General features: G+C 37.4%; 1 protein-coding gene across 8 annotated transcripts in view; it reads left to right on the top strand.

Annotated features, from left to right (window-relative positions):
- RYR2 (ryanodine receptor 2) overlaps window positions 1–25,986 on the top strand; it is an 805,689-nt gene that overhangs the window by 493,095 nt on the left and 286,608 nt on the right. For all 8 annotated transcript variants that reach the window (XM_033200167.1, XM_033200166.1, XM_033200162.1 and 5 more), the window contains exon 25: window positions 17,481–17,564. In XM_033200167.1, the coding sequence (XP_033056058.1) occupies window positions 17,481–17,564 (84 nt within the window). The remainder of the gene's footprint in view (window positions 1–17,480; window positions 17,565–25,986) is intronic.

The raw sequence follows: 25,986 nt of genomic DNA, 5'->3' as shown, positions 1-25,986 counted from the left end.
GAGAAAAGCTGCTGTAGAGTATTTTGTATCACCCTGTAAAGGCAAATTTGCTTTTTAGTGATTGTTGCCAATTTACTTCTTGATTTTGCCACTTAACTTTGCAGATGGAATAATGGGACTGCAGTGGAATAAAGGAAGAAATATAATTCCAAATTTTGATATAGAAAAGTAAAGAGAATATTTTTGCAAAGCCGGTAACTTTACTCTTGTCCTCTTTCCATCCTTGATGCCCTGTAGAACTGGATTTGTTCAAATAGATGACTTATCCTAGTATGTTTTTATATTATGTACAAAACTATACTTTAGTCCTTTTTGCTTGTTTCAGTTTTGTTAAGAGTCATAAGGAGTTATTTACACTGGAATTATTTTACCAGGGACCCAGAACACAAAACTTAAACTTCATTTCAAATTCTAGAATTTGGGCTCAGGTATGTAGTCATGAGCTCTGCCTAACAGTGTTTGGCTTAATGATGGACTACATATAGGATGGTGGCCGTGAGATTACAATGGAGCTGAAAAATTCCTATCACGACATCATGGCAGTCCTAACATCCTAGTGCAATGCATTACTTTTTCTATATTTAGATACTCAAATACTTACCATTGTGTTACAATTGTCTACAGTATTTGGTAAAGTCACATGTACAAGTTTGTAGTCTAGCTGCAATAGGCTGTATCGTATAGCTTAGGTGTGTAGAAGGCTCTATGATCTAGGTTTGTACAAGTATACTCTATAATGTTCACGTAATGATGAAATTGCCTAAAGACCCATTTCTCAGAGTGTATCCCCATTGTTAAGTGAGGTATAACTCTATATCCTCAAGGATGCAGATTGTCTTGTAAATAAACACATTAGGCGTAGATTGAGCTTAGGTTCTACTAGAAACTTAAAAGAAGAAGCGATATATACACATCAAGTAAGCTGAGAACCTAAAGGTTAAAAATGACAAGGTTTGCTTGTAATAAAGAATGCATAATGAGCCCTGTGTCCTGAGTACTTGGATTCAGCATCTCTGATCTTCCTTTGCGCTCTTGACATGAGGCTTGTATATTTAGCTTAGTAATTCATGGCAGCTTATTATTTCTTCATCTTTTACAACAGAAAGTTTTATTGAAAGGTCATGGTCTAACATAATTTAAATTTGCAGTGCGTTCCCTATCATTTTAGCAATTGACACCTGAACCAGCTATTGCAGAGAGTAAATTCTGGACTGTAGAAATCTCTGTATTTGCATTTAGCATGTTGTGCCTTTGGCTATTACATGTAATCCAGTGTCATATGTACCAGCTGCTGGTGGCTGGTTTGGTTAATCTTCAGACTGCACGTACTGTGGTTTTATTCTCTCTGATGAATGTAAATCACCCTCTTCACAAGCAAATGCTTAACATTTCTTTGTTGATTTTCTTATAGCTAGTTTATATGGTTTTATGATGGACTGATTTTTATTTATTTATTTACAAATCGAATTAGGGGAAAACACCTGTACTTCTCTAAGATTCATACCATGCCCAATTCCAGGGGTTTAGAGAAAGTACAGTACGTTCTTCCTATATTTCCTTTATTCACTTATTTAATTGGCAGTCCCCAGAGCAGAGTAGGTAAGAACACAGACTCTGGAGTTGGGTCGTCTGGACTTAAGGCCTTGTTCCACCAAAGAAATGTTGCTGGAGTCACTCAACTCCTCTGAACCCGAGGTTTTGTTCTCCTTAGTAAAATGAGGATCATAATGTATTTTCTTCATGGATTTATTATAGGGACTAATAGGATATTGATAAAGCCTTTAACAACATATGTCTGACAGAGGAAGCATAGTGTAGGTTTTTTGTTTGTTTGTTTAATAAATATATCGTAGGAGGGTGAAATCTTTAGAAGTTCCAAATAACAAATAAGCAAGAAATTATTCCAGAATATCCCTTATTTCGGGGTGAGGAGTGATTTAATGAAATATGAATGTTGGGTGCTGTTTCTGTGATTTTTTAATGTAAATTGTTGACAATGACAACTTACTTTAGACTTCCATCAGCATCATCTGTGTATCGTACAGTACTGCAAAATTGGGACACTCTCAGAACAGCACAGCTTGGCAATCATGCCTGCCAGATGCCCCTCAGATGTGATCAGTGTTACCAAAGGTTCAATTTCTGGTTTAGTTTTTATTATTTTCCAAATTCCAGATCTTAATTTCTGAATAAACAGTTCACATTTTAGAAATAATTGATATAAGGATTTTAAATCAACATATAATACACATTCATAGAATTTATTTCTTTGGAAGTTAGCAAAAATATGGTGACACTACAATGATATTTTTTCCCCTAGCCAAGTATTTTTCCTGAAAATTATTTTTAGATGATGTAGTGTGCTTGTGCACGTATGTGGCGGAGGGTGGGAGGAATAGTAGGGACCCAGGACACAGGGATGGAGAGGAAAGCAATATGGAAGGGAGACAAATAACTGAGAAGGGGAGAGGTGGAATTTTTGTCCAAGACAGCAAGTTAGTTTCTCATACCTCTTTTCCTCTTCCTCCTCCCCCTCCCTCCCCCACTTCCTCACCCACCCCTTCCTCTCCCACCCTTCCTCTCCCCTCCCCTCCCTTTTTGTCCTTCCTCCCTTCCTTCCTTCCTCCTTCCTTCCTTCCTTCCTTCCTTCCTCCTTCCTTCCTTCCTTCCCTCCTCCTCCTTCTCCTCCTCCTCCTCCTCCTCCTCCTCCTCCTTCCTCCTCCTCCTTCCTCCTCCTCCTTCTTCTTCCTCCTCCTCCTTCTTCCTCCTCCTCCTTCTGCCTCTCCCTCTCCCTCTCCTCCTTCTCCCTCTTCTCCTCCTCCCTCTTCTTCTCCTCCCTCTTCTTCTCCTCCCTTTTCTCTTTCTCCCTCTTCTCCTTCTCCCTATTCTCCTTTCCCTTCTTCCTCTTCTTCTCCTCCTTCCTCTTCTCCTTCCCCTACTTCCTCTTCTCCTCCTCCCTTTTGTCATCTTTCTCCTCCTTCTCCTCCCTCCTCTTCTCCTCTGTCTTCTTCTTTTCCTTCTCCTCTTCCCTCTTCTCTTCCTTCCTCTTCCCTCTTCTCCTTCTCCTTCTTCCTCTTCTCCTTCTCGCTCTTCTCCTTCTCACTTTTCTTCTTCTCCTCCCTCTTCTCCTTTTTCCTCCTCTTCTTCTCCTTATCTTTCTCCTTCTCCTTTTTCTGTCTCTTCCTCCTCCTCCTCCTCCTCTTTCTTCTTTTTGGTTTCTTGCTGGCAACAATCTTCCCTACTTACTTACTTATTTATTTGAAGGAGTCTCGCTCCATTGCCTAGGCTGGAGTGCAGTTGTGTGATCTCAGCTCACCACAACCTCTGTGTCCCAGGTTCAAGCAATTCTCCTGCCTCAGCCTCCCAAGTAGCTGGGATTACAGGCGCCTGCCACCACCTCTGGTTATTTTTTCTTTCGTATTTTTTTAGTACAGATGGGGTTTTGCCATGTTGGCCAGGCTGGTCTCAAACCCCTGACCTCAGGTGATACACCCACCGCCTCAGCCTCCCAGAGTGCTGGGATTACAGGTGTGAACCACTGCACCCAGCCAATCTTCCCAAGTTCTAAATGTGAATCTTTATGTTCAGTCCTGGGCCATTTCTTCTCAGTGTGCAAACTCTCTGAAGGTGTTCTCACCACTCCATGACTTAATTACCACACAGGTGCTGATACCTCCCCAAATCTCCATCTCTACCCCAGACATCTGCTCTGAGTGACAGAATTGTATGTCCTATCATTCCATTGACATTTTCCCCCGGATGCCTCAGAAGCGCCCTAGACCGACATAGCCTTATGTCCCCTGTATTTGCATTTAGGAGTCCATTGAGACTTTCAACATGCGCAGCTATTTATCCTGCTACACAGGCAAGGAACCTGGGAATCACCTTTGACTCTTCCCTTTGTTTCATTCCTACTTCTAACCCAAAATCAGGTCCTCCCAAGTCTGCATCACTCTTCCCCCATCCTCCCTTTCCACAGCAGTCACTCTGGTCCAAGCCACCATCATCTGTCACCCAGACTACCACAGCGATCTCCTACCTGGTCCTCCCACTCGCCTTCTTTATTCTAAACACAGCAACCTGAGTTCATACACACACATGCATTCATTCATATGTTGCTTAAAACTGCTCAATGGCTTCCCCTGGAACTTGAATGGAGTCTGATATCTTCACAAGTGTGTGTGGGGCCCAGACAATCTGACACCTCCTGTTTGTCATCATGCCTTGCACCAATCTTTGACTTTGCCTTGTTCCTTATGTTCCAGCCCTCATGGTCTCTTCCTGGTAATGAGTTAAACTTTTTCCTGCTTCACCTATTCTGTTCTCTTTGCCTGGAAAATTCTTCATTTCACCCTTAAAGGAGCTCCTCCCTACTCATCCCTCAGGTCTTCATTTAAATATCACTTCCCTGATAAGAATTTCCTCACCACTTCCTTCACTTCCTTTATAACACCTGATACTGTTTTTATAACTCTCACCACAATTTGTAATATTGCTTTCTGAGGTTAATACTTGTCTTTCCTTCTAGACCAGCGGTGTCCAATTTTTTGGCTTCCCTGGGCCACATTGGAAGAAGAATTGTGTTGGGCCACACAAAAAATACACTAACACTAATGATAGCTGATGAACTAAAACAAAAATCACAAAAACATTTCATAATGTTTTAGGAAAGTTTATGAATTTCTGTTGGGCCACATTCAAAGCCATCCTGGGCTGTGGACTGGAAAAGCTTGTTCTAAAGTGTAAGCTCCATGAAGTCAGGAACTATAATTAAAAACAAACAAACAAACTTTATTTTTTAGAGCAGGTTTAGGATCTCAGCAAAGTTAAAGGGAAGATACAGAGACTTTTCATATGCCCCCTGTTTCCACAGGCAGTGCCCTCAACAGAATTTATAACAATTGATGAACCTACATTGACACATTATATTATCACCCGAAGTCGATAGCATGATTTTTTTTTTTAAATTCACAATCATGTGCTCGTCCTAAAAAGGTGTCCAGCACATAACATTCTCAGATGCCAACTTGCTTAGATATTGCAAATGTACCTCAAACTTTGTGACTTTTTTATACCTTCAAATCTCAGGCTTCTTTCAGTTTCCTTCCCTTGTTGTGTTAAGTGTCCCCCAGAACACAACTCAGATATCTGGGAGTCATCCTGGACACATCCCTTCCCTTCACCCATGGCTTTCTATTGGTCTTTTAATCCATCGACTTCTTTATTTTCTTCTATTACTAATGTTACTATCACCACATCATCAACTCCAACATGATTGCCACCCTATACTAACCTTGTCTAAGCTACCATTATTTCTCATGTGGAATTATAATATCCTCCCAACAGATCCAATTGAAATACACCTGAGATGCTCTCTTTTCTATCCTTTTTTTGTTTTTGTTTTTTTGCCTTTTTAAAAATTGTACAAATTTACAGGCTACATGTGCAATTTTGTTACATGCATAAAGTAACAAAAGTCAGGACTTTGAGGGTATCCATCACCCAGTTAATGTATATTGCACCCATTAAGTAATTTCTCATCATCTACTCCCTTCCAATCCCCTCACTCTTCCAAGTCTCCATTCACTGTCATTCCACTCTCTATGTCCATGTGTACAGATTTTTTTTAACACCCACTTATGAATGAGAACGTGGGTATTTGCCTTTCTGGGTCTAGCTTATTTCAGTTAAAATAATGACCCCAGTTCTAATTTGTTGCTACAAAATACATGATTTCATTCTTCTTTACTGCTGAATAATAGTCCATTACGTATTTATGCCACATTTTCTTTATCCATTCATCCATTGACGTACACTTAGGTTCCTTCCGTTTCTTTACTGATGTGAATTTTTTGAACAGTGCGGCAATAAACATACAAGTGCAGGTGTCTTTTTGATATATCGATTTCTTCTCCTTTGGGTAGATATCCAATAGTAGGATAGCTGGATCAAATGGTAGTTTTATTTTTAGTTCCTTGATAAGTTTCTATACTATTTTTTCATAGAGGCTGTACTAATTTACATTCCCACCAACAGTGCAGAAGAGTTCCCTTTTCTCTGCATCCTCACCAATGTCTGTTTTTTGTTTGTTTGTTGTTTGCATTTTTAATAATAGCCATTCTGACTGGTGTAGGACGATATCTCATCTTGGTTTTAGTTTGCGTTTCTCTGATGATTAGTGATGTTCAACATTTTCTCATATACCTGTTAGCCATTTATATGTCTTCGTTTGAAAAATGTCTATTCATGTCCTTTGCCCACTTTTTAATGAGACTCTTTGATGCTTTTCTTGTTGTTGAATTGTTTGTTTCTTGCATACTATGGATGAATGAGTAGTTTGATGTCAGATTAATTGTTTGAAAATATTTTCTTGCATTCTGCAGGTTGTCTCTTCACTCTGTTGATTCTTTCTCTCACTGTGCAGAAGCTTATTAGTTTAAATAGGTCTTGTTTGTCTGTTTTTGTTTTTGTTGCATGGGTTTTTGAGGTCTTAGTCATAAATTATTTGTCTAGACCAATGTTCAGAAGAGTTTTCCCTAGATTTTCTTCTAGTATTTTTATAATTTTGAGTCTTTTGTTTAAGTCTTAACCCATCTTGAGTTGATTTTTGTACGTGGTGAGAGGTAGGGGACCAGTTTTACTCTTCTGCATGTGGCCATCCAGTTTTCCCAGCAACATTTATTGAAGAGTGTATCCTTTCTCCAATGTATGCTCTTGTTGGCTTTGTGAATGCCAACAAATATGGCTGTAAATATGTAGCTTTATTTCTGGGTCCTCTATTCTGTTCCATTGATCTATTTGTCTGTTTTTATACCAGTACCATGCTGTGTTGGTTACTATAGCCTTATAATATAATTTTAAGTCAGGTAGTATGATGCCTCCATTTTTTTCCCCCTCAGGATTTCTTTGGCTATTTGGGCTCTTTTTTGTTCCATTTGAATTTTAGGATTTTTTTCCCTAATTCTGTGAAAAATGACATTGGTATTTTGATATGAGTTACATTGAATTTATGGATTGCTTTGAGCAATATTGTCATTTTAACACTGATTCTTCAGATTCTTGATCATGGGCTGTTTTTCTGTTTGTTTGCATCATCTATAATTTCTTTTGTCATTGTTTTGTAGCTTCTCTTGTACAGATCTTTCACCTCCTTGGTTAAATATATTTTAATTAGGTATTTTAGGTATCTCAATTAGGTATTTTAATTTTTATGTGGATATTGTAAATAGGATTGCCTCCTAGATTTGTTTCTTAGTTAGATTTTTTTGTTTGTTTGTTTGTTTGTTTTTCCTTTTTGTGGAGAATGGGGTCTCGCTATATTACCCAGGCAGGTCTCGAACTCCTGGGCTCAAGCTATCCTCCCGCCTCTGCCTCTCTGAGAGCTGGGATTACAGGCATGAGCCACCGCGCCCGGCTCTTAGTTAGATTATCACTGGTCTATAGATATGCTACCAATTTTTGTACATTGATTTTACATACTGCAACTTTACTGAATTCATGTATCAAATAAGAGTTTTTTGTGGCGTCCTTAGGTTTTTCTTGACATAAGATCAAATTGTCAGCAAACAAGGATAATTAGACTTCAGTTTTTCCAGTTTAGATGCCATTTATTTCTTTCCACTGCCTAATTGCTCTGGCTGGGTCTTCCAGTACTGTAATGAATAGTAGTGGTGAAAGAAAATATCCTTGTTTTGTTCCAGTTCTTAGAGGAAAAGTTTTTAACTTTCCCCATTCAGCATAATGTTAGCTGTGGGATTGTTGTATATGGCCTTTATTATTTTGAGGTATGTTTCTTCTAGCCATTGTTTATTGAGAGTTCTTATTATGAAACGATGCTGAATTTTATCAAATGCTTTTTCTGCGTCTATTGAGATGCTCATATGGTATTTGTTATTGGTTCTGTTTATGCAACATATCACATTTATTGATTTGCAGATGCTGAACCATACTTGTGTCCCTGATGTAAAACCCACTTAATTTCTAAAAACACACAGCCTCCCTCCCAAGACTGAACCAGGAAGAAATTGAAAACCTGAACAGAGCAATAACGAGTAGCAAGATTGAATCAGTGGCCAGGTGCAGTGGCTCATGCCTGTAATCCCGGCAGTTTGGGAGGCTGAGGTGGGTGGATCACTTGAGGTCAGGAGTTCCAGACCAGCCTGGCCAACATGGTGAAACCCCCACTTTATTAAAAATACGAAAATTAGCCAGGTGTGGTGGTGCACGCCAGTAATCCCAGCTACTTGGGAGGCTGAGGCAGGAGAATTGCTTTAACCTGAGAGACAGGTTGTGATGAGCTGGGATTGTACCGCTGCACTCTAGCCTAGGCAACAATGTGAGACTCTGTCTCCAAAAAAGAAGAAAAAAAAAGATTGAATCAGTAATAAAAAGTGTCTCAGCAATTAAAAGCCCAGGATCAGATGGATTTACAGATGAATTGTACCTAACATACATAGAACTAACACTAATCCTCCTGAAACTGTTTCAACAAAATCAAGGAGGAGGAAATTCTCCCTAACTGCTCTATGAAGCCAGTATCATCCTGGTACCAAAACCAGACAAGCATACAACAAAAAAAGAAAACTATAGACCAATATCCCTGAATAACATAGACACAGCAATCCTCAACAAAAATACTAGCAAACAGAATGCAATAGCACCTCTATCTATTCTGTACTTTGTAGCCATTGTGTTCTTTTCAGACATTTAGGTGACCATGTCAGTCTTTCTATTTAAAACCCCTTCACAGGGCCGGGCACGGTGGGTCAGGTGAGCCTGTAATCTCAGCACTTTGGGAGGCTGAGGCAGGTGGATTGTCTGAGGTCAGGAGTTCAAGACCAGCCTGGCTAACATGGTGAAGCCCTGTCTCTACTAAAATTACAAAAATTAGCCATGCATTGTGGCAGGTGCCTGTAATCCCAGCTGCTTGGGAGGTTGAGGCAGGAGAATTGCTTGAACCCAGGAGACAGAGGTTGCAGTGAGCCGAGATCATGGCACTGCACTCCAGCCTGGGTGACAGAGCGAGACTCCATCTAAAAAAATAAAAATAAAAATAAAAATAAAAAAACTAAAAAAAAAAAATCCCTTAATGGCTTTTAAGTTAAATATGGTGCTTTAATTTGCCAAAGTATCTCAAAATGTGTGGCCTCTCCTCTCACCAGCCTCATTGTTAGTGAGGCTGCCCTTTTTCTTCTGCTGGCAGTTGCACTGACCTTTTTGTTGCTTGCCTATCCGCGCATTCCCTTCCACCACAAGATCTTCCACATGTGCTCTTCTTGGAATGCTCCTTTCTATGCCTGGCTCTCATCCTTTGGATCAGGGCTGTCCAATCTTCTGAATTCCCTGGGCCATAGCAGAAGAAGAATTGTCTTGGGCCACACATAAAATACACTATAATATTAACAATAGCTGATGAGCTAAATTTTAAAAATCACACAAAAAATCTCATAATATTTTAAGAAAGTTTATGAATTTGTGTTGGGCCACATTCCAAGAGCTGTCCTAGGCCACCTGTAGCCCGCAGGCCGTGGTTTGGACTAGCTTGCCAGATCTAAGGTCAGGTTTACTTCTTTCGAACATGTCTGAGTTCCTTGACTCAACAATTTTACTTCTGTAGGTACTCATCCTTTCTGTACTCCCAGTATGGAAGCCTTCCCTGTTTGTGGGAATTACATGATTGCCTCTGTACTCCACCAGACCATACGTTTCATGAGAGCAGGCGTCTCACTTGGTTTTCATTACCATCTTTCAAATTTTATATAGAGCTCAGTAAATATTCATCAAATGAATGGATTAATAAATAAATGATACAGCTCAATCAGTAGCTGGGTTTTTACATACCAAATGCTTATCTACAGGGTGCCTCACATTTGCTTTCTAATAGTCTGTTTACTTTTCTGCAGCTATGTAGTTTAAGTACTAAAATGCTACATTACCGATCCCTGCTGCTTAATCTAGTAGTAAATATTTGCTGAATGCATGTAAGGCCAAGAACCCACTCCCAACTAATCCTTTCTTGCTTCCCTTATTTTGTGCTTTTCTAGCCTTTCTATCAGCTTTGCCGTTCCAACTTGTAGTGTGCTCTTTCTCTCACCACCCTTCATCAGACTTAAAAAAAAAAAGTTAAACAATGTTAAATCATCAAATAAAGTGGTTAAATAAAGACGATACAGAAACCAAACACTTTTCATTCAAACAAAGAACTTTATATGGCTGTGGTGTTAATAAATATATTTTAAATATAATCCATTGCTCCGATTTTAAGACCTCCTCAGATTAGGCATTGAGTACTTAGATATAATATCCAAAACATGATCTATTGAAGAAAACAGTCCATCCATTGGAGTTAATTAAAAGTAAAACTTTCTGTACTTCAAAAGAAGTCATTAAGAAAATGAAGAGACAGGCCACCAGCTGGGAGAGAATGTCTGTGAATCAAGCACAATTGTATTAATAGGATTTGTAGTAAATTATACTAATCCTAACAAAGGACTTGTATCCAGAATATATATAGACATCTTATAACTCAATAATAAGAATATACAAAACCTGATTTAAAAATTGGCAAAACAGCTAGGTGTGGTGACTCACACCTATAATCCCAGCACTTTGGGAGGCCGAGTTGGGGGGATCACTTGAGGTCTGCAGTTTGAAACCAGCCTGGCCAACATGGTGAAACTCCATCTCTACTAAAAATACAAAAAAAGTAGCCTCGCGTGGTGGCAGGCGCCTGTAATCCCAGCTACTCGGGAGGCTGAGGCGGGAGAATTGCTTGAACCTGGGAGGAAGAGGTTGCCGTGAGCCGAGATCAACACTGCACTCCTGCCTGGGTGGCAGAGCAAGACTCCGTCTCAAAAAAAAAAAAAGGCAAATATTGGCAAAATACTTTACCAAAGAAGATACACAGATGGCTAATAAAGTGCAATCAAGGATGTTACCCATTATGAGTCAGAAAAATACAAATTAAAACCATAATAAGATACTACCTCACACACAATAAAATGCCTATAATTTTTAGACAGACATACCAAGTGTTGGTGAAGCTATAGGAAAGCCAAAACCCACATGTATTACTGCTGGCAATGTAAAATGGTGCCACCACTTTGGAAAATAGTTTGGAAGTTTCTTAAAAAGTTAAATGTAAACTTACCATAGCCTAGCAATTCTACTCCTAGCAACATCTAGCCTAGCAATGTCTACCCAAGAGAAATAAAAGCTTATGTCCCTGCAAAGATTTACACATAAATGTTCACAAAAGCATTCTTCATAAGAGCCAAAAACTGGAAACTGCAAATGTTCATCAACTAAGGAACAGATAAAATGTGATCCAGTATTGCAATGGCATATTATTCAGCAATAAAAGGAAACAAGCTACTGCCACATACTCCAACATGGATCAACCTGAAAAACTTTATGCCAAGTGGAAGGAGCCAAACACAGAAGGCTCCATATTGTATAATTCTATTCCTATGAAATGCCCAAAACAGGCAAATTGATAGAGACATAAAGTAGCTTAGGGGCTGTCTGGAGGTGAGAGTGAGAAATGATTGCAGCAGGCATGGGGGATCTCATGGTCTGGTGGAAATGGTGCAAAGCTAGATTGTACTGCTGGTCATGCAGCTCTATACATCTAATAAAAATGAAAATAATCAGCCTCTAAAAAGTGCATTTTCTGCCTGATGACTTCTAACTTTGCTATTCTGCAGAATAACCTTCAGCAGCTCCTAGTCCATTCACATAAGTGTGATGCCCTCGGCACACACACACACATATATACACACACGGATATATACAGAGAGAAATTCCTTAAAGAATTGGCAGGCTGCTGGCAAAATTCCCTTTTGCTCAGGGAAGGTCAGTGTCTTTTTTTCTGTTGAGACCAGTCCCTTCTGGAAGGTAGTCTGATTTACTTAAAGTACAGCATATTTAGAAAAAATTTTTTTTGTATTTAATTTAATTCTAGAATCAGAGAGTACATGTGCATGTTTGTTATATAGGTATATTACTGTGTACACAGTTACATTGGCATTTGCCTATGTATATTGTTACATAGGTGTAATGGTGGGGATTTGGCTTCTAATCAACCCATTACCCAAATAGTGAACATTGTGCTTGACAGGTAATTTTTCAATACTCTCTCCCCTCCTGCTCTCTTTGCTTTGAAGTCCTTACTATCTATTATTTCCATCTTTATATCTCTGTGTATCCACTTTGCTTGGCCCCCACTTATAAATGAGAGTAATTTTCTGTTTATAAGATTTAATTTTCTGTTAAATCATGAGGATAATGGCCTCCAACTTTATCCATGTTGCTGCAAGAAGGACATGATTTCATTCATTGTCATGACTGCATAGTCTTCCATGGTGTATATGTACCATATTTTCTTTTTGTAGTCAACAGTTGACAGATACTTAAGCTGAGTCCATGACTTTGCTATTGTAAATAGTGCTGCGATGAACATGTGAGTGCAGTTGTTTTGTTGTTGTTGTTTTTTGGGTTTTTTTTTTTTTTTTTTTTGAGACAGAGTCTTGCTCTGTCGCCCAGGTTGGAGTGCAGTGGCGTGATCTCGGCTCACTGCAAACTCACCTCCCAGGTTCAAGCAATTCTCCTGCCACAGCCTCCTGAGTAGCTGGGATTACAGGTGCCCACCACCATGCCCAGCTAATTTTTGTAGTTTTACTAGAAACGGGGTTTCACCATGTTGGTCAAGCTGGTCTCAATGCCTGACCTGATAATGATGTCTTGGACGGGCTTGGTGGCTCACACCTGTAATCCCAGTACTGTGGGAGGCCAAGGCGTGTGAATCACCTGAGGTCAGGAGTTTGAGACCAGCCTGGCCAACATGGTGAAACCCAATCTCTACTAAAAATACAAAAATTAGCTGGGCATGGTGGTGGGCACCTGCAGTCCCAGCTACTTGAGAGGCTGGGGCAGGAGAATCGCTTGAACCTGGGAGGTGGAGGTTGTAGTGAGCTGAGATCACACCATTGCACTCCAGCCTGGGTGACGAGCAAAACTCCTCTCAAAATATATAAATAAATAAAATCAAAAACATAATGATTTCTTTTCCTTTGGGTAGGTACCCAGTAGTGGGATCTCTGGGCTGAATGGTAGCTCTATTTTTAGTTTTTGGAGAAATATTCATGCTGTTTCCCATAGGAGTTGAACTAATTTATGTTCCTACTAACAGTGTATAAGCCGCAGCCTCACCCACATCTTTTATTTTTTGACTTTTTAATAATAACCATTCTGACTGGTGTGCGATGGTATCTCACTGTGGTTTTAGTTTGCATTTTTCTGATGCTTAGTAATTCAGAGCATTTTTTAACATGTTTGTTGGCTGCTTGTATTTCTTCTTTTGAGAAATGTCTGTTTATGTCCTGTGTCTTGCTTTTTTTTTTTTTTTGTTTTTTTGTTTTTTTTTTTTGTTTTTTGAGACAAGAGTCTCACTCTGTAGCCCAGGCTGGAGTGCAGTGGTGTGATCATAGCTCATTGCAGCCTTGATTTCCCAGACTCAGGCAAAATTTCTGCCTCAGCCTTTAGAGTAGCTGGGGCCACAGATGTGTGCTACCGTGCCTGGTTAAAATTTGAATTATGTGTCAAGATGGAGTCTCTCTATGTTACCCAGACTGACCTTGAACTCCTGGGCTCAAGCAGTCCTCCTGCCTTGGCCTCCCAGAGTACTGGAATTATAGACCTGAACTACCATGCCTGATCCTTTGGCCAGTTTTTAATACAGTTGTTTGTTTTTTCTTGTTGAGTTGTTTAAGTTCTGTGTGGATTCTGGATGTTAGTCCTTTGTTGGGAGCATAATTTGCAGATATTTTTTCCTATTCTGTAGGTTGTCTATTTACTCTGTATATTATTTTGCCATGCAGATGCTTTTTAGTTTAGTTAAGTCCCATTTGTCTATTTTTGTTTTTGATGCATTTGCTTTTGGTATCTTCATCATAAAAGGCCAATGTCCAGAAGAATTTTTTCTGGGTTTTCTTCTAGGTCTTACATTTATATCTTTAATCCATCTTGAGTTAATTTTTGTACATGGTGAGAGAGGTGCAATTTCATTCTTCCACATATGGCTAGCCATTTTTTTCAGCACCATTTATTGAAGAGGTTGTCCTTTCTCCAGTGTTTATTTTTGTTAACTGTGTCAAAGATCAGTTGGTTGTAGGTGTGTGGCTTTATTTTTGGGTTCTGTGTTCCTTCCCATTGATCTATGTGTCTAATTTTGTACCATTACCACGCTGTGATAGTTACTATATCCCTATATATTAGTCAGGCAATGTGATGCCTCTGGATTTGTTCTTTTTGCTTAGGATTGCTTTGGCTATTCAGGCTCTTTTTTGGCTCCATATGAACTTAAAGTGTACCAGCTTAAATGTTAATCTCATCCAAAAAAGCCTTCACAGAAACATCTGGAATAATGTTTGACTATTTTGGCATGATGCCCCAGCCAAGTTGATACATAAAATTAGCCATCACACATAATGAGAAATATTTATGAAGCATCTAATGTACCTCAAACTTACCCCAGTATTTCTTTTTACCCTTAACCTGTAGTACATGGTCAGATCTTAGTACTCCAGTCAACTCTTCTCTGCACCCACCCCCCTACACAGGCCCACGATCTCCTGCTTCTGTAGGTTGTCTGTCTTGTTCACCTACCCGAAATATTTGCCTCCTCATCTCTTTATCCTTTATTTCCACATATCATCATCTTGGAATTTTTTAATAATCTTTCTTGGAATATCTTAAAGATACTTAAAATGTAACTTTTTAAAACTTGGAATCCTACTTGGTTTTATTATAATTCTTCACTCCTCATCTTTTCTCCTATCAGACTGTAAATAGTGTCAAGACAAACATGTAGAGTAGTACTCCTGAAAATACCAAATGGAAAACTTAGGAAATAAGCAATGTCTAAGTTTTAGATTGCGTGCCATTTTGAGCAGTGTGATGAAGTCTCACGCCCTGCTACCTTGTCCTGCCCAGGATGCAAATCGTCCCTTTGTCCCCTGGCCCATGCTGTGTAGGCTGCCTACCTGTTAGTCACTTAGCAACAGTCTTGGTTATCAGATTGATTGTCATGACACTGTAGCGCTTTTGTTCAAGTAACCCTTGTTTTACTTAATAATGACCCCAAAGCACAAAGTTAAAGAAGCTGGCAATTTGAATATGTCAAAGAGAAGCCATAAAGTGCTTCTTTTAGGTGAAAAGATGAATATTCTCAATAATATTTATAATTAATAATTAATAAGGGAAGAAAAATACTGTATACTGAAGTTGCTAAGATCTACAAAAACAACAATTCTTCTGTCTGTGAAATTGTGAGCAGTATATTGTTATAATCGTTCTATTTTCTATTAGCTACTGTTTTTAATCCCTTACTATGTCTAATTTATATGGTAAATTTTAGTATGTATCATAGCATGTATGGATAGGAAAAAGTGTAGGGTTTGGTACTATCTGTGGTTTCAGGCATCCACTGGGGGTCCTGGAACATGTCAGCCATGGAGAAGGGAGGACTACTGTAGTACAGGGTACCTTAGATATGGTGGTAACTTAGTAAATATTTATGGACTTATATATTTATGCACATATGGTCTATATAATAGTTCACTGTCCATGTGAGTTGAATTCATACTTTTCTAGGTAGTTTGCATTGGGGAGGAGATTATGAGGCTGAATTAATTAGTTATGAGAAGATTATAGTATTGATGACATAAAACACTGTCTCTCTCTCAGAAACCCTTCAGGATGATATTAACTAATTACATTTTCTATGGCTCAGGCCTACTTTTGATGTCAGTATACCATGTTACTTTGTCTCTCAGTCTGGACTCACATTAACTACATTCCTGGCATGTCACACTGAGGTATTAATTTGCAGTGATAACAACTGTCTTATAACCCAAAATATTCAGTTTTTACAGATCAGCTTTGGAAGACACATTGTAATCAGAAGATTTCTTGGTGGGCGTGTGCTCAAAGCTTTAATTGCCTGAGTTTATGATACATCCTAATATTATGATCAGTCTCAAGTTCCCTCAGAGCTGGGTTGGACATCCCTCTTTGATACTTTTTTTTTTGAGACGGAGTCTCGCTCTGTCGCCCAGACTGGAGTGCAGTGGCGCAATCTTGGCTCACTGCAAGCTCCGCCTCCCGGGTTTACGCCATTCTCCTGCCTCAGCCTCCCGAGTAGCTGGGACTACAGGTGCTGCCACCACGCCCGGCTAGTTTTTTGCGTTTTTTTAGTAGAGACAGGGTTGCACTAGGTTAGCCAGGATGGTCTCGATCTCCTGACCTTGTGATCGCCCGTCTCAGCCTCCCAAAGTGCTGGGATTACAGGCTTGAGCCACCGCTCCCGGCCTCTTTGATACTTTTATAGCCTTATGATTATCTCATTGCACTGAAGATACTATCATAATTGCCTTTTGTCTGTAGCACAGGGCCTGGCACTTGATAGCACTCAGTAGGTATTGACTGAATGAATAAATATAGGAATGGAGGGTGCTGGTAAAAATTTTCCTGTCCTCTGGATAGTGTTTGAATAAGTGTAATCTATATTTGTTCCTGTGAGTTTGTTTTTTATTCTGTTGCTGATCTATCCCATTTCAATGTGCGTATTCTTTATTTAGCTTATTTTATACCTTCAATCAGCTCTTGGTCTACCCACAGTTTTGCAGTTTAACACTAGAAAGATAATTTCATGGGGTTACTTTTTTCATATATAACAAAATTTAACTGATACTTGTGTGTATATAGATGGATAGATATCCATATGTATAAGCTTATATCTGTCTAAATGGTTAAGCATATACATATGGATACCTGTCTATATGGAAATACATATATATAATGTACATATATGTATATATGCATAACCATCAACCTATCCACACATTATTATAATATTATAGAGATAAGTATTATGGGTTGTAGATAATTCCCACATTCTTACTGGAACTGGCCAGACCTTAGAAATTCTGTAATCCCAAAATATTATGCCATTATTTCTTACTCTATTGAGGCAGGAGAAACCACTCAGTGCCATGGGTGCTAAAGACAAATTGCCTCAAAATGTCTCTTGTATATACCCATTTCTATAAAAGGTAAAACAATAACATCACACACACACACACACAAACCACATATATCTGCTTTAGTATGTACATAGACTCCCCAGCAGGATATCGAAGAATTGGTAACAATTGATGCCTTTAGAGGAAGGAAACAGAACTAGAAGAGGCTGGAGGAAGACTTACTTTTCAGTGTGTTCCTTTTTGTGCCATTTCAGTTTGCAGTGTCTTATCCCTTACTCAGAAATGAATAATTAGCAAATCAATAAATGTTCCTTTTGCCTTAAAAACAAGACTTCTGTTTCGCTTTCAAGGTTGTATCTCATTGCTACTGCTGTCGTGTTGGGTTATTCTGGACATAGAGAAGAAATGATCATACTTATCTCTGGTTTTGTTTTCCAGGACTTTGTTGGCATTAGGGTGTCATGTGGGTATATCAGATGAACATGCTGAAGACAAGGTGAAAAAAATGAAGCTACCCAAGAAGTAAGTTGAATGACTAGGCAATATTAAATAATCTATGTAGAGATTTAGTGCAACCAAATAACTCTTGATGGACACACAAATGTCTTGATTTTATTGAGGCTTTAAAGTTCAGATTCAAGGCTGGGTCCCGTGGTTCACACCTTAATCCCAGCACTTTGGGAGGCCGAGGCACACGAATCACCTGAGGTCAGGAGTTCAAGACTAGCCTGGCCAACATGGTGAAACGCTGTCTCCATTAAAAATACAAAAATTAGCTGGGTGTGGTAGCACTTGCCTATAATCCCAGCTACTCAGGAGGCTGAGGCAGGAGAATCGCTTGAACTTGGGAGGCAGAGGCTGCAGTGAGTTGAGATCATGCCACTGCACTCCAGCCTGGGCAGCAAAGTGAGACTTCATCTCAGAAAAAAAAAAAAAAAATTCAGATTCAAAAATTTAAACTAACTGAATTACCCTAGGGGTTACATTAAGTATCTGGAGAAATAATAGTTTCTATCACATTGCTGAGTGATGAAACAAAGCTCAGATTGTATTTGGGAGTGTGTTATAAAAACTGTGTTATTTTCCCAGTGTGTGTGTGTATGTTAACAGAGTTATCTATATTTCTAAATGATTGCATATAGCTTTCTACTTTCCACTCAGAAATCTTTATAATTTTATTTACTTTTACAATACAAATATATTCGAGGATTAATTATGAAGTCAGCATTATTATCCACATTTTAAGATGAGAAAATTGAGGTTGATAGATGCTATAGTACTGGTTTGGCCTGCTCTTCTATGACCTGTATCTATGATCCTGCTTAAGACCTCACCTTTCTCATCTGCCATTGGGCATTAGTAATACCTACTTAACAGGGATTAGGTATTAAAGAAATATTCAATAAATGATAGCTATTTCATATTACTTTCTTATTTATTTACACTTAAGTATTCAAGCTACTTTTCTGATGTGCAGGACTTGTAAATAGCAAGCCTGTAGATGTATTAAATAATAGCATCAAGATATAATCAAAGTAGCCACCTGTAATCTCTGTCAGTCACCTCAGGTCTCATGTTACCCCAGAAAAACATACAATCCAAGTAGAAATTGTGTTTTTGCTGGGCAAATGCAGATTTAAGCAAGTCTTCTAGTTCAACAGTCTATGAACATTTTTACTCAGGTGCTCCATAAATGAGTTTATAAAAACTGTATTGTTACCTGGCGCATTTTTAGGTTCTAAAATTTTTCTTTGAAAATTTAAATAGTTCCAAAAGATGTGATTTTATGGTACATTTTGCATATTTACATTTCAAAATGACACTTTTTCATCAACTTTCAGTGTATCTTATGAGCGCAGACCACAGTGTTCAGATATCTGCCATCATCTGTTTAAAAATGACATAAAAATGTTGATAATGGAGAATTTTACATGATTTCATTTTCCTTTTTGAACAATATTTTCAAATTATTTCTCTTACTGTATAGTATGCTAATCAATATTTTATCCTTGACAGTCTTTGAGTACTCTATCCTACATTATAACTAAGATATGTATCTATATTGAATTTTTAATTGTTTTAATTTTCTGTGATCATAGTCATTAAGTTAAAATTTTCCTCCTGAGTTACCATTATTTTAGTACACAGGTGCTCAAAACAACATAAATTATTTTTAGTACACAGGTACTCAAAACAACATAAATTATTTTTAATAAATATTCATAAAAAATAGGATTTTATTGGAAATAGCTCATGGTAAGATGGATTTAGCTGTTCTTTATCCAATTATATTATGTATTCACGTACAAATAATATTTATTGATAAAGTCAAGTTGGCAGAGTGGTTGCATTCTTCGTTCATATAAATAATTTTTGTTATTAAAAAGATCATTGGGTTAAGTGAACCAAAAACCATAATTGTTTATTATGAAAAATCATATGTAATGATTTTTTCAGGGTGACAGCTGGATTATGCCCTTGTTCAGTTTCTTGAAAGCCAAAAATTGGAATCTACCTAACTTGAAAAAGAGTTTATTATCCTGATTTTCATTATCCTCATCCTTTCCAAACCACTCTCAGGTTTTTTGGAAAGTATCCAAAAGAGGCATTATTAAGGCTGAAACAGAACAAAACCAAAAACCAAAAACAACAACCTGATAATTATACCTGTTACTCTTTTACTTAGAAGGATAAGAAAGTAGAAATGTTAATTTCACATTATCTTTGACAGCATATTACATTTAATCAATTGTTTGTATCAAATGCTATGTGCGAGTGTGTGTGCATGTGTGTGTATGCATTTGGGGTACAATTCAACTTATTTCATGTATAGAATCTAACTGTTATAAAATCTGATTGATAAAAGCAGTTTTCACTGTCAAAACAATCAGCTAAAACAGAGTTATCTTTTGTCAGAAACATCTGGTTGTCTTTTTCTGTTGAAACAAATGGGTTCATGCATGTCCCCATGACAATCGTCTCAATTCTAATTTCTAACTTTAAGATAAGTAGATGATAGATTGACAGCTAGATGATAGAAAGATAGATAGATGGATGGGGCACAGGGTTTAAAAATAAGTTTGTCTCATTGAGGAAGTAATGTCCTCTGCCTTGAGTATTTATTAATGCATATTCCTTGTGTTACTTTCACAATGCAACACAGCAATTATTTGAGAGTCGGCGAAGGTATGGACAAGCTGAGACCCTTAAACGAAAGCTACACTTGGACATGCTGACAGTCTGTGTACTATTTCTCAATTTGCCATGAGATAGCATTTTATTCTTTCTCTATTGACAAAAACCTTCCTAATAACAGGTATACATGAATATGCAGATCAGTGCAAGCCTAAAATGTTGGGGTTTTTTAACAACCATTTTGCAAGCAATTTGGCATCATTGTGTAAAATTAAAAACATTTGCACATCTTGCTACCCAGCAGTTCCACTCCTAGAGATATACCCTAGAGACAGTTTGCATCAACAAACAGGAAAACTATCATTCATAGCAACATTATTTGGAATAGCAAAAGAATAAGGGGGGAGTTATAGGAGGTGGAAGGAATATTCTTCAATAAGAAAATGAGTCAAGTTGGCTATGATCTAATAATAAAATCAAGGAATTGTAAATGACAACATAGATGGACCTAAAAAACAATAAGGGTGTAAAAAACATATTCTACTAGGTGATGCAATGTAACACCATCTTTGAGGCTCAAAAGCAAGTAGAACTAAAAAATAAAAACTAAATACCTATTTTGGAGATACATACTTTGATAAGGACTGACTTTTTAAAATCAATGAAATTCTAATTCTAGGTAGTAATTATCTTTGGTGTATAATCTAGGCAGGGATGTAAGATGGGGAGGAGCACACAGATGTAATGTTGTTAGTAATGTTCTAACTGTTAACTTGGTGATGGATTAATGAAGTTCATTTTATTATAATGCTTTGAAGCGTATACTTTCGTAGTTATTTTATAATGATTTTTTAAAATTAAAATGTGATGACAGGTATAAATTCAGATATACCCTTACTCATAACAAATGTAAATGGATTAAATTCTCCATGTGCATAACAGAAATTGTCAGATTGGATTCAAAAAGATAACTTACAGTATACAGCTATAGGAGGTATGTCAGGAACTTTAGCACATAGAAAAGTTGAAAATAATAAGAATGATACACTAGGCAATACTGCTCGAAATGAAACTGATGTACTTTCCTTTTATCAGTTTCTGCATAAAACAAAATTGCCCTTAAAGCAACAGTAATATTAAGAAAAGAAGGTCACTATATGGAGGATTGAGAAAACAAGCATCATGCTATAACTACTCATGTGTACACCAAGTAAAACAGCTTCAAAAATCAATGAAGAAAAATACTAGTAGATTTTCAAAAGGAAATAGACAAATATACAATCATAGTGATAGACCTAACACAACTCTCAGAAACTTATGTATGTAACATAAATATTAACAAAGATTAATAAAAATATAAACACACACCAATTAAAAGCTTGACATATATAGAGTGCTGCATGCATGAAACATTTATAAAATTTAATATCCTTTAGGACATTAGACACTGATATCATAAAGATCACATCCACTGGATCACAAAGAATAACAGCATAAAAAACAAACCATGACACATTTAGACATTTAAAAATATACTTCTAAATAGGTTATCGATCAAGCATATCATCTGGAAAATTATTTACTTATTTACCACTCTGCCTTTGTTTATTTCTAATTCAAAAAGATAACACATATTTCTTGATCTTGCTAAATGAACCTATCCTTTTTTCATGCCTTTATACTCTTATAAATGGATGATTCAAAACCAAATTTTTAAAAAACTTCTTAATGTTTTTGATTTTGTTTATTTCTTAGGTTGATGGATACAAATTTCATATATTTATGGTATACCACATGATATTTTGAAATATGTATATGCTGTGGAATGGCTAAATCAAGCCAATTAATGTATTCATTACCTCACATAATTCCTTTTCTTTTTTTTTGGTGAGAACACTTAAAATCTACTCTCTTAGCAATGTTCAATATGTAATACATCATTATTAACTATATTAACCATGCTGTACAATAGATCTCTTGAATTTATCCATCATAGAAATTTTAAAACACAATAATGGAAAAGGAAAATATTTCATATTAAAACATATGAATTGCATATATTAAGTATTGCTCAGAGAAAGTAAAAGAAAATAAATTATAATAAGAGCAATACTAATGAATTTGGTGAGGGTGGGATGAAATATAAACACCAATGATTCCAAGAGCCTGTTTTAAAAACCTAATCAGGGGAAAAAGACTCTGAAAAGATTGACAAAGGAAAAGGAAAAACAAAATTGTTAGCAAACTTAGGAATATTTTGAAAAATGTAATAAATGTACATTAAAACTTTCTGAAGGTAAAAGTATGGACAGTTGTGTAGAATAATATCAAAACTGATCCAATAAGAAAGAAAATGTGAATAGAGCTGTAACTATTAAAGGAATTGAATCAAACACACACACACATACACACACACACACACACACACACACACCAAACAACTTTTCTATTGACTTCTACCAAATACAGTCTCAAAGAGGAAGAAACACTTCACAGTTTATTTTCTGATGATATGATTTTCATATCAAAGCCCAGATCAAGACAGTATGAAAAAAGGAAATTATAATCCATTGCTATTGTGAGCATAGATGCAAAAATGCTAAGTAATACACTGGCAAACAACTCAGTAGTTTATTAACAAAGTATAATATGACCAAGCTGAGTTTATTCTAGTAGTGAAAAGATAGGTTAACATTAGAAAATGTATCTATTAAATTCATGCCTAATAAAGAAGAAAATTCATATGATTATCCCAATATATTTAGAAATAAATAATTCATAAGATTTTTTTATTGACAAGCACATAAACTCTTAGAAGGCAATACTCTGAGAGAATCTTTTAACCTAACAAAGGCCAGCAGAAACCAATAATCTATAAGTTAAACCCCAAATTTTTCCTTTAAGGTTTAGGAATGAGACAATATAAGTCACTACTACCTGATGTATTCAATAAGGCCAATGCAATGAGACAAGAAAAAAATCATGAGGTCTGGAAAGGAGAAACACCAAATTGCCATCAATAGCAGGTAACATTATTGCATAGAAAACTCACGAGAATTTACAGAATTATTTCTAACAATAATAGTACCCTTGACCATTCCTTAACTTTGCTGTATTTCTTTTTAATTGTGTTTCTACATTTGATGTTATTTGTTTTTCATGTCCTCTAATCTGAAATATGCACTTACTAAAGGAAAAAAATCTGTGCATCAGAAGCATCTGTTAAGACTTGCAGAACAATATCAAGAACTCCTCAAAATTAATAAAAAGATGCCCAAATAGAAAAATGAGCAAAGGATTTGAACATAATTCATTAAAAAAAACCCTGCAGATCCAATAAGCGTATGAAAGACACTCAACTTCAGTAATAATCAAGGAAATATAAATTAAAATCACAATGAAAAGCTATTTCACCCCCACCAGGTGAGAAAAAAATGGAAGACTATGTAAATTAGTACAACTACTATGAATTTAGCCTAATCTTATAAACCTTATAAAGTTGAAGGTGACACATTTCTTTTCCAGACATAAACTTTAGAGATACTTTTGTCTCATGCAAAACAAACCTGAAAAGAATATTCATTACAGCATACAGCAAATAAAATCCTGTCTGAATATTGATTTTGATAATCGGTCAAGTTCAATATATCAGATTGTAATAGCACTGAATTGGAAACAATGTAAATTTCCATCAAATTCCCATCAATCCCTTATACAGTTGGTTTTTTGTTTGTTTGTTTTGTTTTGTTTTTAGATGGAGTCTTGCTCTGTCACCCAGGCTGGAGTGCAGTGGCACGATCTCAGCTCGTTGCAACCTCCACTTCCCGGGTTCAAGCAGTTCTCCTGCCTCAGCCTCCCTAGTACCGCTGCCTGCCACCACGCCCAGCTAATTTTTGTATTTTTTAGTAGAGACAGGATTTCACCATGTTGGTCAAGGTGGTCTTGAACTCCTGACCTCAGGTGATCCACCTGCCTCAGCCTCCCAAATTGCTGGGATTACAGGTTTGAGCCACTGCGCCGGGCCTAAATACAGTTTTTATAGATTCATGTAATGGCATACTATAGAGCAGTTAAAATGAATTAACTATAGCTAGATAGATTCATGGACAAATCTCAAAAATACTACTTAGAGCCAAAAACAAAAAATCATGTTCCCAAAAAGGTGATACAGTATAATACCGTTTAAAGTTGAAGAACATAAAATATAATTCTACAGATAATTCATACAGCCAGATATATGGAAGAACAGTATAAAAATCATGTCTAGGAATAGTCAGCTTCAAATTCAGAGTAATAATTCTCTCTGGGGATAAGGAGGGGATTGGAATTGAGGTGGTGTAATAGAAGGAGAGCTTCAGGTGTATTCACTATTTTTTGATACTTTTGCATAGGCCTGAAAATGTTCATAGTAATAACAAAGAGTTGATTGATAACTGAAACCAGGTTTTAATGAACTTAAAAAAAATGTTAGTGGGAAAGAGGAGATAGTAGGAATATAACTAGTCTTTAAGAAGTTCAGGCCAGGTGTGGTGTCACGCCTGTAATCCCAGCACTTTGGGAGGCCGAGGCGGGCAGATCACCTGAGGTCAGGAGTTCGAGACCAGTCTGGCCAACGTGGTGAAACCCCATCTCTACTAGAAATACAAAACAAAAAATTAGCCGGGCATGGTCGTGGGCACCTGTAATCCCAGCTACTCGGGAGGCTAAGGCAGGAGAATCACTTGAACCCAGGAGGTGGAACTTGCAGTGAGCAGAGATCATGCCACTGCACTCCAGCCTGGGCGACAGAGTGAAACTTCGTCAAAAAAAAGAAAAAGAAAAAAAAAAGGTGAAGATGGTATTGATGGTATTCATTTCAAAAGGAAATAGTGTTTAAAGAAGTTTTTTTGGCCTGGCCTGGTGGCTCACAGCTGTAATCCCTGCACTTGGGAGGCCGACGCAGGCGGATCACTCGAGGTCAGGAGTTCCAGACCAGCCTGGCCAACATGGTGAAACCCTGTCTCTACTAAAAATACAAAAATTAGCTGGGCATGGTGGCACAACCTGTAATCCTAGCTACTTGGGAGGCTGAGCCAGGAAAATTGCTTGAACCTGAGAGGTAGAGGTTGCTGTCAGCCAAGATCACACCACTGCACTCCAGCTCGGGTGACAGAGTGAGACTCTGTCACAATTAAAAAAAAAAAATGATAAAGCATAGGAGACACATGAGCATGTTTATGTAAATAGTGGGAAGAAACCGGCGGGGGGGGGGGGGATGAATTTTTAAAGGAGAGAGGTGATGATTAAGAGCAAGGTTTCTTATTTCCACCCTTGTCCTGGTGTCTTGAATTCTACATTCCAAGGGACTTAATACCGCCTGGATTAGGGAGAACCTATAGGTATAACCAGGTAGAACCTATAGGTATAACCCATAGGTATAACCAGGTGGGTGATTTTAAAGGTCTATTCTTCTGAACATTCCATATGGATGCACAGACCATATAACCTAGATACAACCTAGATATGCTGATGAAAGTCGTAGATTAGAAATTGTTTTAGCTTTTCTTAAAATACATTATTTAAGCAAAATATAATGTTCACAAGAAGATTAATTTTTGTTTAAAATCTTGATAAGAACCAGTATTGTTTTCTATCAGGTTTACCTCTGTCATTTCTAAGTTTGACTCTCACTTCCACTTGCTGAAAGCATATATTTCCTGAGTGCCAGGGTTTCATATGCTACACATATGCATTTTAAGTTGCTTTTGTGTAACTGTTAGAAATATGGTCGATTCCTACACGCAACCCTTGGGCTATGGTCTATGAAAGA

Source organism: Trachypithecus francoisi, unplaced genomic scaffold, assembly GCF_009764315.1.
Source record: "Trachypithecus francoisi isolate TF-2019V2 unplaced genomic scaffold, Tfra_2.0 Lachesis_group5, whole genome shotgun sequence".
Lineage (NCBI taxonomy): Eukaryota > Metazoa > Chordata > Mammalia > Primates > Cercopithecidae > Trachypithecus > Trachypithecus francoisi.
This window is presented reverse-complemented; position numbering and strand designations above follow the sequence as displayed.